This window comes from Microtus oregoni, unplaced genomic scaffold (assembly GCF_018167655.1).
Source record: "Microtus oregoni isolate MIOR12 unplaced genomic scaffold, Mior012 000062F_ref0000492, whole genome shotgun sequence".
Lineage (NCBI taxonomy): Eukaryota > Metazoa > Chordata > Mammalia > Rodentia > Cricetidae > Microtus > Microtus oregoni.
The window spans coordinates 7,905,707-7,925,151 of record NW_024543872.1 but is presented as its reverse complement, the minus strand read 5'-3'; the positions used below and the strand labels follow the sequence as shown (position 1 = coordinate 7,925,151).

Here is a 19,445-nt window from a genome sequence, read left to right as displayed (position 1 = left end):
TAAAGATGACTTACAATCAAAGCTGTTCAAATTTAACATATAAAGTTAAAATTTAATCCTATCATAGGACACACCTTTAATCCCAGCAATTGAGATGCAGAAGTAGGTCAATCCCTAAATTCAAGGTCAGTCTGTACTATGGTGAGTTTCAGGTCAATCAGAGTTAGATGGTAAAACCCTATCTTTAAAAACAAAAAACCCTTGTATAAGGTTCTTGCAGCTAGGCAGTAGCAGTGCACACCTTTAATCCCAGCATTTAGGAGGCAGAGGCAGGTGAATGTCTGTGAGTTTGAGGTCAGCCTGGTCTACAGAGTGAGTTCCAGGACAGCCAGGGTTACATAAAGAAACCATGTCTCGAAAAACAAACAAAAACTTACTTCTTGCCATATAAAGTTTAACATATCCTAAACATGAAAATTCTACAGAACATACTACTTCAAATGCTAAAACTAGGAAAACATTTTAAATGAAAGAACAGGAAACTTCATTTACTTACGAAAGTGCAGCTCTAGCCAAGTCATGTGGCATTAGGTCTTTATAGCTGGGAAAGAAAACAAATAATTTAAACCAAAAGCCTAGAGTTTCAATAACCTTTCAAATTATTTGAAATACAGATTATCTAACATATACTGCTGAAAATGCACCCAATGCTACTGTCAAAGTCATCCCCTTGGTTCAAGTGAAGAAATAGTGTGACTTTGCTGTCATCTTAAAAAACCTGACAAGCCCTAAACACCTACAGAATTTTCTGGGTATCTGACCAAACAGATGTTCTAGCTGCGCATGGTGCTCAGATCCATAATCCCAGCACCTGGGAGGCCAAGACTGGAGGAATGCTCACAAATTCTAGGCCAGTCCAGCTACAGCAGGAGACCCTGTCTCAAAAGTAACAAACAAAAATCCCAACCCCAAACATCAAATATCATGTACATTAAAAAATTATATCCCATACTTTTATTATTCAGAATGGCATGTGTTAAATATTCTTTTTAAAACTAACCTTTTTTGAGAGCTTTTTTGGGGGGCAGGGGATGACTACATTTTTTATTTTGTAAAGCTCAAAAGGATACAAGGGGCATGTTTTAGTTGTTTTATGAAACTTTTTCCTTTGAAATAATCTGAAATTTACCAAAGAGCAGAAAGGACAGAGCTGAGTTCTTACACCTTCTACCCAGCTTCTTCAAGGTACTGTTCACTAAGCCACTAACTTTGTGGCTATCACCAGTTTCCTATGAACACCCTTTTCCTGCTCCAGGGTCTAACCCACAGGGCCATGTGGCATCTAGTTGTTATGGCGGCTTAGCCACCTCTAAACTACGATAGTTCCCCACTTTTGACACCTGAGATCGGAGGCAAGGCACTCTTCTCATTGCTTCCTATTGGGATGTGTGGCATTAAAATTACTTATTACCGGTGATGTTAACTTGAGCATTTGGTTCAGATGGTACCTGTCAGTTTTCTCCACTATAAGCTACTATTTTCCCTTCCTGCAAAAAGTCTGTTAGAGTCACTAACCCCAGCCTTCCTGCTCTTCCCTCCCTCCTCCTCCCTCCACATCACACATGAGGCTCTACACCTTGTTTAAGTCTTTTCTCTCTTTTAACATTTGGTGCTGTGTGCTCATACATTTGGGGAAGACACAGGACAACTTGTAGGAGTCAGTTCTCCCCTTGTTTTCCAGGACCTGTACTTGTGTCATCAGATTTGGTAGCAAGCACCTTTACCCACTGAGCCATCTCACTGGCTCCTTTTTTAAATTTTATTTTTATTTTAAGTGCATTGGTGTTTTGTCTGCATGTATGTCTGTGTTGGATTCCCTGGAACTGGAGTTAAACACAGTTGTGAGCTGCCTTGTGGGTGTTGGGAATTGAACCTGGGTCCTCTCAAAGGGCTCTTACCTCCTGAGCCATCTCTTCAGCCCCTATGCTTTTTCCATTTAAAAGTAATATATCTCCAAGATGTCAAATTTTCCATATGAACACATAAGATAGGCCTTATTGTTTTTAAACTGGAGCCTAATATTCTCCAGTCTTTAATGTTAGTGACTGCCTGTGCAAAATAGAAATATTAACAAACTAACACAATTTAAACAAAACAGAACTAATTCCTGAACTTAATTAGCAGAATTCATTATCAGTTTTTGTGTAGAATCTCATTTAGAGGATAGAAAACTCTAAGAAAAACAGTTGTTTGATTCTGAGAAATTATCAGGCTAGTCCAAAATACTTGGGGTTGAGCTACAAGCGGCATTTAGACCAGCTGTGTCAACTCAAAGCCTCATCATTTTCAGGACCAAAGTAGCAGGTTCTCAGAATTTTTACAGACCATCCTCAGCACTAACTGTGCCTACAGAAGCAATCAATGTTCCAGAAAAAAAAAGGACACCCTGTTGGAAAAGATGCTATCTGGATCTACACCGAACTTTCAATTAAGGCAATTTCAGGCTAATACCATGGCAAGCTAGTTTATAAAAAAGGATAAAACATCTTGCTATTATATACCGCACTGATTTGACTTGTTCTATACTGCCTTTATACAAGTACTTTCCATATGGTTCCCCACTAATGGCATTATTACCTACAGAGACTACTTCAAACAGTACCTTAAAAGAGAAACGACTACCATGATCATGTCATACTTACGAAGTGCCGGACAGCAGAAATGGAATGCGGACACCTTCTACCACCACTATATTCTTCATATTGGGTTTTGCTAAGGTCTTCTTTGACTTGGTCTGGACAGCTTTAAGATAAAGTTCAAAGAAATATTAATAAAATATATGAAATCAAGGATAGGGAAAAAGCTCAAGTGGAACACTTGCCCAGATACATTTTGCTATGATTGCTCTCTTTCTCTCTTTCTGGTATTTGGGTCTATTTTCCATTGAGAAGTTGGGTGTAATTCTGATAGGTCTGCCTTTGTCTCCTCTAAAAAGAGCTGTACTGTTTATAGTCTCTGCCAATGGGATAGTCAAACAAGGTCATAACTCTAAATCCAAGGCACAAAGTGATCGTGTTCAGAGGGGGTATACCAGGCCCACTGACAAATCAACAAAGCAGTTGACTAGTGTATATTAGCACCATTTTTTGTTTTGTTTTTGCTACAATAAAATACTTGAGACTGGACATTAAGGAATCTAAACTAATTAAATGGTGCATACTGAGGTCCTGGTGAAGGTCTCCCTGGCTATGTCATAACAAAGCTAAACATACCACAGCAAAGAAACAGGAAGAAAAATGGCTATGTACAGAAGAAGACAAGCACTTGGGATGGACTCATTTTAAAACAGCCACTCTTGGACTATAGAGATGGCTCAGTAGTTAAGAGCACTGGCTGTTCTTCCAAAGGTCCTGAGTTCAATTCCCAGGAACCCACATGGTGGCTCAAAGCTATTAGGAAGGAGATCTGGTGCCATTTTCGGGCCTGTAGGTATGTATCTATACAGGCAGAACATTGCATATAAATAAATCTTTAAAAAAATGAAACAACAACAACAACAAAAAAAAACCCAGCCACTCTCAAAGGTTGATACCAGACTCATACCAATGACCAAATTACTTTCCTTTTAAGTTCATTTAAAAAACAAAACAAAACAAAAACAGGGTACTGCTACATATCAAATTCATAATGTAGCTTAGGTTGGCCTCAAACTCTCAACATTACTACTACTTAAGCCTCCCCAGTGCTGGGATTTCTTAAAGGTTCTAGTGCCTCTCAGTATTACCACAAGGAGCAAACTTCCAGCTCATGACCTTTGGTGTGTACACTCTATAAACCATAGCAATTAGCTAGTCATGTCATTGGCAAACAAGAGATGAACTGTGCCAGGCCAGATCCTCCTTGGTAGGAATCCAAGCAAAGAAACATGGCAAAAAATACCCATTACAGAGGCTGAAAAGACGCCATGAAAAGAACTAGGGCAATGTAAAAGTTACGTCATCTGTAAGCTAGCTGTAGGATAGCCACAAATCCTGGGAGCAAAGAAAAGAACAAAAGGAGGTACAGACCTAAACAGAGAACTCTCAACAGAGGAATCTAAAATGGATGAAAGACACTTAAGGAAATGCTCAATATCCTTAGTCATCAGAGAAATGCAAATCAAAACAACTCTGAGATTCCATCCTACACCTGTAAGAATGGCCAAGATCAAAAACACTGATGACAACTTATGCTGGAGAGGTTGTGGGGTAAAGAGAACACTTCTGCATTGCTGGGGGAATGCAAGCTGGTACAGCCCCTTTAGTTATCAGTATGATGACTTCTCAGAAAATTAGGAAACAACCTTCCTCAAGACCCAACAATACCACTTTTGGGTATACATCCAAAGGATGCTCAATCATGCCACAAGGACATGTGCTCAACTATGTTCATAGCAGCTTTGTTTGTCATAGCCAGAACCTGGAGACAACCTAAATGCCCCTTGACCGAAGAATGGATAAGGAAAATGTGGTACATTTATACAATGGAGTACTACACAGCAGAAAAAAAATAACGACATCTTGAAATTTGCAGGCAAATGGCTGGAGCTAGAAAACATTTTGAGTGAGGTTACCCAGACCCAGAAAGACCATTATCATATGTACTCACTCCTAAGTGGCTTTTAAACATAAAGCAAAGAAAACCAGCCTACAAACCACAATCCCAGAGAACCTGGACAACAATGAAGACCCTAAGAAAGAGATACATAGATCTAATCTACATGGGAAGTAGAAAAAGACAAGATTTCCTGAGTAAACTGGAAGCATGGGGACCTTGTGAGGGGGTTGAAGGGGAGGGGAGGGGCAGGGAGGGAACCAGGGAATAATGTAGAGCTCAATAAAAATTAATAAAAAAATTTTTTAAAAGATGTGTCATGCTTTACATAACTGCTATCTGTGTGTGAGAAAAACAGGAGCATAGACGGAGAAACAAAAAAATAATCATCAAATCAGTCAAAATTCCCACTAGACACGGTTCATGAGATGACAGGACACCTATACATCCTGTAGTCATTTGCTCACACTTCTTCCAGCAGTAATACTCAAACGAGTTAAGAGGAATTATATAGTTATAACTATTGTAACCTAAAACCTGCTTGGCACAGGCACTTGGCTCTTCCCTATCCTAAAACCAGCCAGTCACATTCCTTTACTTATCAGTGCCTTTTTGTGCCGTTATCATCAGCAGCATTAACACAAACCACTTATAAAATACTGTTTGACACTGGGGACCTAAGTCTCAAGACTTTCAGAGCTTATAACATAGGAAGAAAAGAAAAACACCAAAAAAATGGCTACCGGACAACAGAGACTAGTCTAAATGAGTGAAAAATGATTTCTCTGTTGTCATCAGAATGACCTTTTACTACTTGGCAAGGAGTCAGGTCTGCGTGGGTGATTATGCAAAGCAAAAGCCCGAGTGAACAGTTAAATCAGGGGAAAGGTGACATAAGTCAGAAAGGAACTATCCTTTATTATTCTTTGTGAATAATAAAGACAATAGAAATCTAAATTCTGGTTAGAATTTAGAGGCTCTAGGACATAAGTTCTCTAGTTGAGATTAGGCTACAGATGTCTACGAATATTGTGGGAAGATAATACCACCATGAACATACTGACTTTAGTTGATGAAGGGCATTTTGGCTGTGTGCTGTTGTAGCTGCTATGGTGGTGGTGGGTTGAGTACAGTGTGCTAGGCAAATCTGCTTTGATTTTGTCCCTTTTCTCTTAGTACAGGGTGGGGATTGAACCAGGGTCTTGAACATGCTAGGTAGGAGTTCTACCACTATATTCCCAGTACTTAAAGAACTTAGAGATATATTCATACCTATATAGTAAGGCTGGCAACCATTTTTTTTTAAGAGAAGGAAACTATAAAACATAGAGATGTCATTTGGCCACACTAGCCGAAAAGATACCATGCTGAAACAGAGTACATGTCCTGATCCTAGATGGCACTTTTTCTATGAAACCATTGCACAAATAATATATTTTATATTATATATAAAATAAATCTAAAATCAGAAAAAGAGTCAACAGAAAGCCTAGACAAGGAGAAAAAAATGCTGACAATCTGTCAGGAAATGTTTACACCACACAGTGATTTTCAACAGCGAAGAAGCCTAATTCATTGGGTTTCATTGAGGATCTACATAACACCATCAAATCAATGAATTTCCCCACTCTTTCATTCCATGATAGCTAAACATCTTCTTTTATTAACTAGTTTTCCCATTCACCCCTATTTCAGAAACAGGTCCTCTTGTATATAAGATAGTAAGATATTTAATAGAGACGTCTACCACTAACTACAACTGTAAAAGTTAACGTGGGGCGCCACAATGATTTCAAGACAGTGTGTAAGCTTATCTTTTCCAGGACTGACAGTCAGGGCTACATACACTGACCCACCAAGTTTATAGGACCTTCATGACTCTATGAGTGCCAAAGGCCAGGAAGCAGTCTTCTTTTATCATCTTAAGCCCAAAGGAATGGTACTGATTGACTATACATATTTTTATTTGAAGGTAATAATGATATGTTGATCATAAAAGGGCAAGAATTAACAAATTAGTTTGAGTTTTACTCAGAATTCACAAATACAGAATTCTAACATTTAATGGAGAAGTATTTGCTTGAAAATTACAGTACCTGGGGCTGATCGTAGCTGGGAAGAACAGCTCAGAGGTCTTACAGCTAGAAAACAAAGTGTGTATCATTTAATAACTATGCACAATATTTATAAGTCTACACTTAAGAAAGAAAAATTGAACTTACAAAATCTGAGGGCCCATTTTGATGTAGTAGAAATGTTTTTAAAAGTGGAAGTCAAGATGGTAGACATTCTGAAACCTACGAAGAAAAGAACAAATTATGTCTTGAATTACTTCAGCAATCTGTAGTGTACACAGTCTATGAAATCTGATAAACTCATTCACAGCCACCATAAAATACCATTATCAATTATTCTTTTCTAGCAATATTATAACTATACTGGCATAGCTTTTCCATTGTACAAATAACTATTCTAAGCATGAATCATCTATTCCTCACAATGAATGGTATATCCATACTAAGAGATTAGGAAACCTGGCAGTGGTGGCACACACCTTTAATCCCAGCACAGAGGCAGAGGCAGGCGGATCTCTGTGAGTTTAAGGCCAGCCTGGTCTACAAGAGTTAGTCCCAGGACAGGCTCCAAAGTTATAGAGAAACATTTTCTAGAATAATAGCAAATAGGGAACTGGTTAAGTAAGTCATACACTTGCAACCAGGGAACTACTGTATTATATACAATCAGCCATAAAAGATAAGAAAATAGGAGCTGGTGAGATGGTTCAAAGGTTAAGAACACTTGCTGTTCTTCCAGAGGATACAGGTTTGATTCCCAGAACCTTCATGGCAGCTTACAGCAGCCTGTAATTCCAGTCCCAGGACACCCAACATTCTCTTCTGGCTTCTGTGGGCACCAGGCACATAGTGTTGCATAGACAAACATGTAGGCAAAACACCCATATACATAAAAATAAGTTTTTGTTTGCTACCACCCATTAAAAGAGGAAAAATAGTTCGAGACCAGCCTGGTCTACAGAGCTAGTTCCAGGACAGGCTCCAAAACCAAGAGAAACCCTGTCTCGAAAAACAAAAAAAAAAAAAAAAAAAAGAGGAAAAATATTTGTATTTCCTTGAATCATAATAAAATACTCCTAGGGTACAATGTTAAAAACAACTGTTAGGGGCTGGAGAGATGGCTCAGTGGTTAAGAGCATTGCCTGTTCTTCCAAAGGTCCTGAGTTCAATTCCCAGCAACCACATGGTGGCTCACAACCATCTGTAAAGAGGTCTGGCGCCCTCTTCTGGCCTTCAGGCATACACACAGAGACAGAATATTGTATACATAATAAATAAATATTAAAAAAAAAAAACAACTGTTAGGCAGGGCATGGTGGCACGTGTCTTTAATCCTGGCACTCAGGAGGCAGTGCAGGTAGATTTCTACAAATTTGAGGGCGGTCTGGTCTACACAGTGAGTTCCAAGTCAGCCAAGGCTACATAGTGAGATCCTATCACAAAAACAAACAAATGAAAAAAGAAATAATTGTTAGGATGGAGCTAGAGAGATAGCTCATCTGTTAAGAGCACTTGGTTACTAAAGCCTACCTCATGGCTCATAACCATCCATCATCTCCAGTTCTAGGAGATCTGACCCACTCTTCTGACCTCCATGGGCAACAGACACACATATGGAGTGCATACATAAACACAAGCAAAACATAAATAAAACCAAAAAAAAAGAAAATTAAAATAATTGTTAGGGGCTGGTGGAGACGGCTTAGCGGGTTTAGCTTGTTGTCAAGCATGAGGACCTGAGTTTGTCCTCAGGACTGGTATGATAGGATGAGAGGACCACCTCCTACAGGGAGCAGAGGAGGCCCTGAGTAAAGTTCTAAAATGAATGTGTATCATTGACATTGACACAGCCATGCTAAAGGCTCTGATGCCTGAGCCCCACAACAGTGACAAAGCCTGCCCTGGGAAGACTCAGAGGGACGGCAAAGCTCGTGGGAAGGAATCCAAGTGTAATGAAGAAACCAAAATGCACAAAAACTAGCAACCGCAGCTCCCTCCGCCTCCTGAAGGTTCACAGCCTGAGACGATTTTCCAAAAGACACCTCCTTACAGATACTTCCTACCCAAGACAAGCTAGCTCCTCCCCTTGTGCTGTATATAATATGGCGATGTTCCAAGTTCTAGTGGTAGATGTCACTTCAGAGGTTTGCACACCCCATCTGACCCCAGCTTTTCTGTACGTCTGTCATTTCCTCAGTGATTGTCCTTTCTTCACTCCCTCACTGTCCCTAGACGGAGTTCCAGGTCCCAAGTGGCATACAGGTTCTGGGACCACAACAAACTTCCTACAAGAAGTCTTCTGATCTCCATATGAGTGCCATGGGCCTCCCTCCCAGATAAATGTTAATAAAAGAAATAATTGTTAGCTGGGGGAGGTGAGCATATACTATAGCACACATGTAGAGGTCACTGGACAACCTGTGGGAGTTAAAGCTTTCCTTCTACCAAGAGGTTCCATGATTCAAGTCAGGTTTTCTGGCTTGGTGGCAGGAGCTTTACCCATGGGATCACCTCACTGACCCAATGTCTTAATTTTTAAACGTATTTTTACTTAAAAAGTAAATAAGAAACTTAAGGTTTATGAGGATACTGTAGTGGCCAGCCTCCAAGCTGACCCCAGCATCTTTTCTCTCAGTTTTTGTACTCTTGGTCTGGCTGCCTTCCACACTGCACTGCTCTGTCAGAAGAGATGGCATGGCTTCTGAAATCAAGCTGTGAAAAAGATCGCAGTTTCTGTCTAAATATCTCAGATACTCTGTGGAAAGCCAGCTGGAAAGTCACTGCCAACAGCCATGTGAGTGAGCTTGGAAGCTGATCTTCTGGCACAGGAAAGCCTTCAGATGACTACCACCTGCCCAACATGCTGACGATAACCTCCTAAAACTCCAAAGTCACAACAACCCCACTAAGTAGCCCAGATTCTTTTTTTTTTTTTTGTTATTTGATCCAATACTAAGTAGCCCAGATTCTTGACCCTCAAAAATTGTATGACAACATCTTATAACAAGCATACCTAAAGATATAGGAATTTATAATTTGATATATAATGTAGGGTTTAAAGTAAATGGAGGAAAGATGATTTGATCAATCAATTTGCTGGGAAATGACTAATTGCTTGGGAAAAATAAGGTCTATTGTTCACACTATAAGTATAAAAAATGCCATGTAGATAAAAGATCTAAAAACATTTAAAAATATAAAAATACCAGAGTCAGGAAAGATGGCACACACTTTTATTTAATCCCAGCACTTTGAGTGGACACAAGCAGATATCTATGATTTCGAAGTCAGCCTGGTCTACATAGTAAGTTCAAGACTAGTCAGAGGTACACAGTGAGAGCCTGTCTCAAAAGAAAAAGATGAGAGAATATGGGTGTGCGTGTGTGTATACATGGAAGTGGAGGTTAGAGGTCAATCACTTCTACACCTTACTTTTTGAGATAAGGCCTCTCATTAAAGCTGGGAATCAAACCTGGGACTTCTTGAAGAATAGCCAGTGCTTTTAAAACGGAGCCATTTCTTTAGTCCCCTAGAAAAATTACCGTAGTACTATTGAACGACTTGGATAAATCCAGACACCTCTAGCAGAAAAAATAGAGCCCAAAATCTAGCAGAAAAAATAGAGTCAGTTTATTGGTTGTCTGGCTGGATAGCAATCCCTAGATTCTCTTCTCTCCACTAATGCTAGGATTACAGGCCCACAAAGCTACATGTCCAGCTTCTTTTAACCCAGCGTATGGACTCAGTTTTCATACTTGCACAGCAAACACTTCACCCATTAGACAAGGCCACCTCCCATTAGATGAGTAAGATCTAGAAGCCATAAATTAAGCGTTAACATATTTACTAAAATATTTTAAACCCACACACAATTTTAAAAAAAACTAAAATTGAGTTAAAAAGCAAAGAATACATTAGAGAAAATATGGTTAATATAATCTATAAAGAGCCTGTTTCAAATTAAAAGGGAAAAATCTGCAATTTTTAATCTATATTTTGTTCTAGAGTGCATTTCCCCACTATGTAGTTGTCAGTGAAGTCTACAAGGGATTAACCCAATCAGAGTGATCTTAATCGCTGCAGGGATTAAAGGCTCAGATGGCTAAGCCCTACAGCACCTTGCCTTGACCACGGGACTGATGTTTAGTTAGTCTAATACTCAAGTTTTCTGTCTGCAGTTCTAAAACACAAATCATTCCTTTGGCTGTAGTTGTACAAATATTAACAGTGCTACCTAAGGACAAAGTTGATATCAAAAGAAGACAGAACTGAAAATTTTATGAAAAACAAAACAAAAAAACAGTCCTAGTCATATTCTATCTGAAACACACCCACTGATGGTCCAGGAGATAAGGAATCCCCAAATTTAATAGAATTTTCTATTATTTGCAACTGAACAGGTTCCTATCTGATATGCAGACCACAAGCAAAAATGAACAAATAAGCAGTTCCTATAAGAAAGTAAAATGCCAGGGCCTTCGAGTACAGCTGAACGCCAGAGTGCGTGTCTATTACATACCCTGTGTTTGATCCCCAGCATCAATCAGTCAAACTAAAATAGTCACACTAACAAAAAAAAAATATGTGTTTGTATTTCTGTGAGTGTAAGCCACATATGTATGGGTGCCCATGGAAGATAGAAGAAGGTATTCAATTGATTCAAGAGGTGGTTGTGAGCTGCCCATCATGGGTCCTGGGAATCGAAGTTGGATCCTCTGCCAAGTGCAGCAAGTGTCCTTAACTGCTTAGCCTCTCTCCAGCCCCCGAAAATACCTTTTAAAAATTTGTTTTAAAGCAATCCAGTGGCTAAATTCCATATCCAGCACGGGGGAGTGGGGGATACATAAAAACCAGCCACAATGCTTGTTAGAGTATTACTTATAGTTGGAACTATTCTAAATGGGAATCAATAGAACTAGCTACATCATAAATATATCATGACTATTCAGCAGGTTGGGAAAAAATGAAAAGATATGCATGTATGCATTGACATGAAAAGACGTTCATAATAGGTATTAAATAAAAACGCTTTAATCCCAGCACTCAAGAGGCAGTTAGATCTCTTTAAGTTTGAGGCCAGTCTTGTCTAAATAGTGAGTTCCAGGACAGTCAGAACTACCTAACAGAGAGACTGTCAAAAAGCAAACAAACAAACAAAAAACAAGACAAACAAACAAAAACCCAGAAAGCTCCCTTCTTTCTTTCCATAACCATTTCAGCCATTTCTTGTTTCCTCTCTTGCAGAATAATTGGCTAACTAGTGAGTGCTATTTCTGTTTTGAACACTGGGCTTGCCACAAAAAAAGAAATTTTATATAATCTTTCCGAGTCAGTCAAGTCACCGAAAGTGCAAATGAATGAAACGTGGGGGTAGTGGGTACTAAACAAAATAGTGCAACGCACCGGAAGCTGACTTTACTTTCTTTTGAAACAAATCCATTTATTTCAGCACCATCATTCCAGCACTAAAAACAAACAAAACACCCAAGCTAGGCGACATGAAAAGCTGAGCGCTCAATTAGAAGTAGAGACTAGGGCTCTCTAGTCTAGTTCTACCACCTGTGACTACCAGTTAACACACTGTTCCAACGGCTGCGGCTACTTTGGTGAGGATGCCCAGATGCCCGCCATCCGTGAACCCTGGATCGCTAAGCAGGAGGAGGATTGTCTCGTCTTCCACACCCGAGGCCCGCACTTAACGACACGTTCTCAATCGCAACAGCCGCGGGACTGCCTCAACAGGTAAAGCAGGGGAAACGACAACGCTCTGACACACGCAAACAGTCCGTGAACCCGAAGTGGAGAAGGGCGACACCCCTGCTGCGAGCTACGGGAGAACGCGACCTGCCGCCCGCCAGGAGGCGGTTGGCACTGGAGGCCTGGACTCCGCAGCCTGTCCCGCTCTTGGGACTTCGACCCTCACGGGAAAGGGAAGGGGCCCCGGAGACAGGAGCCGGGAGGGAAGTGGGACCTGCCTGCGGGAAAGTCAGAAGAAAGCCGAATCGCGCGCCGCCGCACCTCAGAGACCGCGAAGCCCGCCGCTCCCAAGAAGGTCTAGCCCAGAATGACAACCGCCAGCCCTCACCGAGGGGCGGCTCCCGTTCCGCAAGGACCTCTCTCGCCCCGCCCGGGGTCACCGCGGAATTTGAGGGCTGCCCTCTGAGCGCCTGACTAGAAAGTCAGACACTCCGCCCCCCTCCTCAGGGGTCCTTGGTCTTCCTTCAGAGAAATCATCCTTTCGGCCCGATTAGTTGGGAGCAAGAGGGAGAGTGAGAGGCCCGGCGACTACTCAGAGTCTGCGTTTTAGTAAGGCAGTACATCGGGCGCCCTGCCGGACAGACTGAGAAAAGAAAAGTCCTCGGCTTCATTGCGCCCAGCTACAAGAGCTTTCTACTTTCGTCCTCTTCTGCTCAAGATGGTGGCGTCCCGGGCAATTGGCAGTCTCAGTCGCTTCTCTGCCTTCAGGATCCTCCGCTCCAGAGGTGAGCCTGGCTGGGGACTCGGGAGTGCCTGCTGGAACCGAGGCGGCGGTCACCAGCGTTTGCCCCTCGCTGTCTCCTTCCCACCCCTTCCCCTGGACCCCGGGAAACGGGGGTTACTGTCCAGGGACCCCATTTCCTGTGCCCTTGGGAAGGGACTGTCACTTCCTCTCGCCCTTTTGCGGCGGTGTCAGGCTCTCCCTAACTTTCCTGACTCGTTCCCCTTAGTCTGGCAGTTTGCGCAGGTCTCTCTGCTGCAGCCCTGCGCTCACGCCCCTCTTGTCTCCTTTGATGATTATGGTCTTGGCTCTGACCCTGTTAGATTGGGAGGATTGAGACCCATTCTGTCGCATCTTTGAGGCTCTGCCGCACCTTGGTCACTTTAAGAGATCTGTCAAGCTTCCAGGTAGCATTGACTAGCCTTACAGATCCCTGCCACTCCTGATGTCTATCGTCAAAACCATTTTTGCAGAGAGCTCAACTCTCGCGCTTCCAATAATCCTGTCGTGAATGTATAGAAGACTGAAAGCAGAGGTTCTCCAACTCAGAGAAAGGAAGATTTTTTTAAAATACTAGAAAAACTTGATTTTTTTGAGGAACGAAATTGTTAGATTATTTTCCAATCTTGTTTCTGCCGATGCCTAGTCAGGCTCTATGAACTTGCATTCTTTCTCTTCAGACTGGTAGTGAAAGGGTTAAAGGGGTGGCGGTAGAAAACTGCCTGTCCGGAGGCGTCCCACATCCATAATGGCTAATGTAAGTTTAATTTATTGCATATCATACTTGATACCAGTTACTTTGAGACTTTCATTTGTAATATGAATTCGCTTTAATTTACTTTTACCTTCCGAGACATTTAATTAAGTGAATTAATTGAGTCTTTTTCCATTTTTTTTTAAATCGCCACAGATCAATTGTGTGTAAACAGTCTAAATCACCACATTACCAAAAGAAAAATGAAATGAGGCCGGACATGGTGGTTCTCACCTTTAATCTCAGGTGGAACTTTGAGTTTGTGGCCTACCTGGTCTACATTGTGAGTTCCAGGCCAGTCAGGGCTACATAGTGAGATCCTGTCCTAAAAAAAAAAAAAAAAAAAAAAAAAAAAAAAAAAAAAAAAGAAAGAAAGAAAAAAAGAAAGAAATGATGTTAAGGTTGAGGAAGGAATTAGGAAAAAACATCTGTTATCTTTACGTTTGTTATCTTTCTGTTATGTTATCTCTATGTTTACTTGTGGCCACATTTCCTTACAGTTTATATTTTACCTTTAACTCATTTAAACAGTTTTAGGAAAAGCATCATATATGCTCCTCTGTTTTTTGTAAGGTATTTTTATGGATTGTCAGCTGCTACAACACTGGAGTGGTGATGGGGTCACATGTTTTCTAGTTACTAGGTCGCTGTGTGACTTTGGCCAGGTGCTTTAATGTAAATGGGCTTTCTCATCTGTAAAGTGAATGAGAGTGATTTTTTTCTTTGGCAGGAGAAGTAATTTGATGGAGCAATTAAAGGCTTTAAGTATGGACTCTGACTTCTGCGTTAAATATGTCTTCTACCTTCGGGTAAACTCGGGAATTAATTTCAGTATCTTTTTCTCATTGGTAAAATGGAGTCAATTACATGTTAAGTCTAAAGAAGTTGCATTAGGTATAAAGCAGCTTATCATGGGAATAAGTCTCAATAAATGTTATTGGCTTTTTATCCCTAAGAAGTAATGGTTGCATATAGCTGAGAATTTTTAAAGCAATCTATCCATTTTATGTAAGTGATGAAAAGCTGACAGCCGGATTTTCCTATACTTCCACACAGAAACTTATGTTAATTTGTAAACTGTATTATTTTTTCGTTAAGAAAGTCTAGTCAGTTATAGCTACAACTTACTTTAATAGCAACTTATACACTTTGAAAAAATATGTAGGAAAATCAATTTAAAATTAGCTGCCCACCTGATTTACTATTTGGAGTCTAGACTTTAGTAGTCCTTGACCCTGAGAGTGTGTGCAGGCGTTGCCAAATGCCCAATGAACTGTGGCGTTACCTGGAAAAAAACATAAGCCTTCTATGATAGTTTTAGAACATTCCTGCTGTATAGTACCATCATTCTAGTATGATTATCAAATAAAAAACTCGCAAGTTGACCTTCATATCTAATTTCTACTCCTCCTAATTCCCAAGTATGTGAGTGAGAAGAATTTTACGGGAAACGAAAGGCAGTTAGTAGGTACTGTGGTATTTTCCAGTCTGACTCTCACTTATTCAATCAATCCCATCCCTTGTCCTGGAGTTGGATTTTGGAAAAGCTATTAACTGTCATAAACTAAAGTAACATTTTCAAAGTTGGGTCAGCACAGTCCAACTTTTCCCACTGATTATAGTGTGATCTCGTAGCTGTTTTCTTACATATGAAGATGATTAAAAAGTAGGACAAAGGTTTCACTCTTGCTGGCACTGAAAAATGTAGGCTAAAGTTCACTTGGCGGCAGCTTAGCTGTTAGGCGTGGGGTGAGGCTGGATTCCAGAAGCAAAGTGACCCTGTACTTCGGCTTGATTACATTGACTGTGGTTAGGAAGTTTTTCTTTATGTTTGTGCATTTAGTGTTCTTTCTCTTTGCTTTTGTCTCTGTTGATTTAGGAGGTTTTGTGTAACTATGTGGAAGTGTGTTTACCCCGAAGAGAGGTTAGTTGGCAAGATTTAAGTGGCCTAAACAAGGCTAATGAACACCAACTTACTTATTTATTTACTTATTTAATTTTTTTTTTTTTTTTTTTTTTTTTTTTTTAGTTTTGTTTTAGAGACAAGATCTTACTCGGTAGATCTGGCTGGCCTGGAACTCCTAGTCCTCTTAGGCTGCTCCCACACCCAGCTTGCACCATCCACCTCTAAAGTGGTGGAGGGCTGGTGAAGGGCGTGCCTCACCAAGCTTAGTGCTGAGGATTATTGAACCCAGGGACACTTGCTAGAGAAGTACCACTGAGTTACTTCTAGTTCCCAAGGCCATCTTAACTGACACTAGATATTTCAAAAGTTTTTGAGGAAGGCTAACTGTGTTCTGGTTGGCTATGATCAACCCTGTCTAGCTTAGTATGTAATTCCCATCCTCCTGCCTTAGAGTGTAGGAAGTCCACTTGTCTTGCTGCTAAGGGTTTTTCTGTTCAGAGTTCCTAGTAAATTTTACTTCGTGCAATCTTAGACCCGACTTTCGTCAGTCTCACGATCCCTCCCACCTGTAGCAGTGGGTTCTCATACTCCAGGACTAGGTTTTTCTGTAGCAATGATTATGATTGGATCTTTGGAGTACAAGCACACAGGAGAGGCCCAGTGGAGGGTCCTTCAATCAGACTCTAGGTAGAAGACATGGGATATAAGGGGAATTTTGAACAAACACTAAATTTGTTTGAGATATTGATCTATAGCCTCTCCATTATAAAGGCTTGATCCTACTCTATTGCAAGCAAGTTCTAGATGACAAGCAGATTGTTCAAGAGTAGCTCAGAGGCAACATCCCCCAAATACAGCTTATGTGCTTCTTCAAAATACCCTTCCTTTTCTTCTTCATCATGGTTCAAACCATCTCTTCTACATGCCTCTTTAATCTTTCACTCCTTTCTCCACATATCCCAGACTTGCTCAACTATCCTAGGAAAGCTATCTCTTTCTTTAGTTCAGAAAATGAAAGTAAATCATCATTTACTCGACTAGGTGTTACACACTCAGGCACCAGCACTCAGCAAAGGCAGATGCCTTGAAACAGTGGTTCTGCACCTGGGGGTCAAGACCCCTCTGGGAGTCACATATCAGATATCTAGCATATTAGAATTTTAAATTATAACTCATAATAGTAGCAAAATAGTTATGAAGTAGCAACAAAAATAATTTTATGGTTGGGAGTCACTACAACATGAGGAACTGTATTAAAGGGTCACAGCATTAGGGAGCTTGAGAACCATCCCCTTAAAATAATATCAACTATTAGTTCTTTCTTTCTTTCTTTTTTTCGAGACAGGGTGTCTCTGTGTAACAGCCCAAGTTGTCCTGGAACTAGCTGTGCAGGTCATGCTGGCCTCGAACTCACAGAGATCTGCCTGCCTCTGCCTCCTGAGTGTTGGGACTAAAGATGTGTGTCGTCACTGTCTGGCTAGTTACTTATTTCTTTTTATTTATTTATTTATTTATTTATTTATTATGTATACAATATTCTGTCTGTGTGTCTGTCTGCAGGCCAGAAGAGGGCATCAGATCTCATTTCAGATGGTTGTGAGCCACCATGTGGTTGCTGGAAATTGAACTCAGGACCTTTGGAAGAGCAGGCAATGCTCTTAACCACTGAGCCATCTCTCCAGCCCCCCTAGTAACTTATTTCTTAATATTAGCTCTGATCTTCAACAAAACGTACATGACTCTAAGTTTCCCCCCAAAACTTCACCTTGAGATTTCAACTGTGTGATCCTCCTCCCTGCCTGCATTTTGGTCTTTATTATTATTTAGTGTTTTGTTCTCATTGCTGCATTTGCAAATGAACTTATAATTAATCTCTTCCACTATAATTTCAGTCATTAGGCAACCAAAGTTTTCACAGCAACCTGACATGTCATGCAACTTTCTAGGACACTGGGGTATAACAAGTAAAAGTAAAGTCTTGGTGGAGCTTGCATTCTGGGGCAGCAGAGGATATAGTACTGAATCTACTCAGGGACATAAATGAAGGGTTGAAAACAGCTCAGTGGTAAAGTGTTTGCCTAGCATGTACAAGGACCTAGGTTCAAGACCCAGTTCTGAAAAACAAATTGTAAAGTAGAAATTCTAGTGGGAAAGAAGCATGGGCTAGGTACTCTAACTAGGAGAGAGTGAAGCATATTGGGATAAGAATGGACTAACTGGTAGGACAAGTAGGGCGGGGTGAGGTAAAAGTCAGACAAAAACTAAGGAAAATAAGCAGCTAAGTGTCAGAATGCAAATGCCGAAGCAAATCCAAAACAAACAAAGAAGCCTAACCAGCCGAATCAACAAACCTCCAAAAACAAACACCTACAAAAGCAGCATGGCTGCAACTTCATTTTGAGATGAGGAACTGCTAGGTGTCTCAGCCTAGCTACAACCTGTGATCGCCCATCTCTGGGGAGTACTGGGATGGCAGGTACTGGTCACCACTCAGGGCAGTTACTGTCTTAAAAATCAGATATTCGTGCTTTAGAGGTGGATGATGCAAGCTGGATGTGGGAGCAGAGGTAGGCAGGTCGCTAGGAGTTCCAGGCCAGCCAGATCAGAGTGAGATCTTGTCTCTAAAAGAAAACTAAAGTGCTCAGGCGGACATCTGTGAGTTCAAGGCCAGCCAGGACTACTTTATAGTGACACTCTCTCACTAGAATCAGGTGTGCTGGAATGCATTTATAACCTGAGCACTTGGGATCATGAATTCAAGCGTTCAAAGTCATACTAGGCATGTTATGTATAGCAAGTTCCAACCTAGCCTGGGCTACACATTGAAGCCTTATCTCAAAGAAAATTAAAATAATAATAAGAAAACAACAACAACAAACCAGGTTGTCCCTGACTTCATTATCTTCTAAGTCTCTGTGTCTCCCAAATGCTAGTATTCCAGGTGTGGACCCCATACCTGTTCTGCTGATGATTTAGTGGCTGTTTTTTCTGTAGGGTTGCAGCTGCTTGCCAAAGATATCCAGTGAGCAAAATGGTAATTAGAACCAAAATGGCTGGGGACATGAGATTTGATCTCTTGTGGTCATGCTGAAGACCCTAAGCAAGTTAGATGATGAGCACCAGCTAATAAGCAACAGAGGACAGTGTCAGAATTTTGTTATCCAAAGATTGGGAATGTTATTGGTGGAATGCAGTATAGAAATTTTTTTTAGTTAGGAATGCTTAAAACAGCAAAGCATGACATGGACTGTTTCCTTTGTAGCAGCCAGTGGTTGCCCCTTGATTTGATGTTTTGTTTTGTTTTGTTTAAGGTCTCACTATATAGCCCTGGATGGCCTGGAACTTGCTATGTAGACCAGGCTGGCATCAAATCCAGAGATCCTCCTGCCTCTGCCTCCTGAGTGCTGGGGTTCAGTGTATAACGACCACATCCAGTGGTCTTTTATTTGTTTTTCAATATTTATTTTTATTTATGTGTTGGTGTGCATGCGAGTGTATGACAAGTGTGTGAATGGCAGTGGTGACCAAAAGAGGGCATCAGATCCTCTGCAACTGGAGTCTTTTAGCCAGCATGGGTGCTGGGCAACACACTCGGATCCTTTAGGGAAACAAGAGGCATGCTTTCACTAGTTGGCCTGGAAATCACAGTAATCCACCTGCCTCTGCCTCCCTGGTGCACAGTTATAGTAGTCAGAGGTC

General features: G+C 40.9%; 2 protein-coding genes across 3 annotated transcripts in view; one reads left to right on the top strand and one right to left on the bottom strand.

Moving 5' to 3' along the window:
- Positions 1-12,714, bottom strand: part of LOC121439590 (trifunctional enzyme subunit beta, mitochondrial) — a 36,286-nt gene extending 23,572 nt beyond the window's left edge. The window contains exons 1-5 of one of the 2 annotated variants that reach the window (XM_041640114.1): positions 12,584-12,714; positions 6,756-6,830; positions 6,630-6,674; positions 2,643-2,742; positions 497-541 (exon numbers count right to left, since the gene is read on the bottom strand). In XM_041640114.1, the coding sequence (XP_041496048.1) occupies positions 497-541; positions 2,643-2,742; positions 6,630-6,674; positions 6,756-6,822 (257 nt within the window). In that variant the 5' untranslated portion in view covers positions 6,823-6,830; positions 12,584-12,714. The remainder of the gene's footprint in view (positions 1-496; positions 542-2,642; positions 2,743-6,629; positions 6,675-6,755; positions 6,831-12,583) is intronic. The other variant, XM_041640115.1, reaches the window with a different exon arrangement.
- A 154-nt stretch (positions 12,715-12,868) lies between these two features.
- The window catches only part of LOC121439589 (trifunctional enzyme subunit alpha, mitochondrial), a 40,143-nt gene continuing 33,566 nt past the window's right edge, over positions 12,869-19,445 (top strand). Inside the window, exon 1 of the mRNA XM_041640113.1 lies at positions 12,869-13,090. Within this exon, the coding sequence (XP_041496047.1) occupies positions 13,024-13,090 (67 nt within the window). The 5' untranslated portion in view covers positions 12,869-13,023. The remainder of the gene's footprint in view (positions 13,091-19,445) is intronic.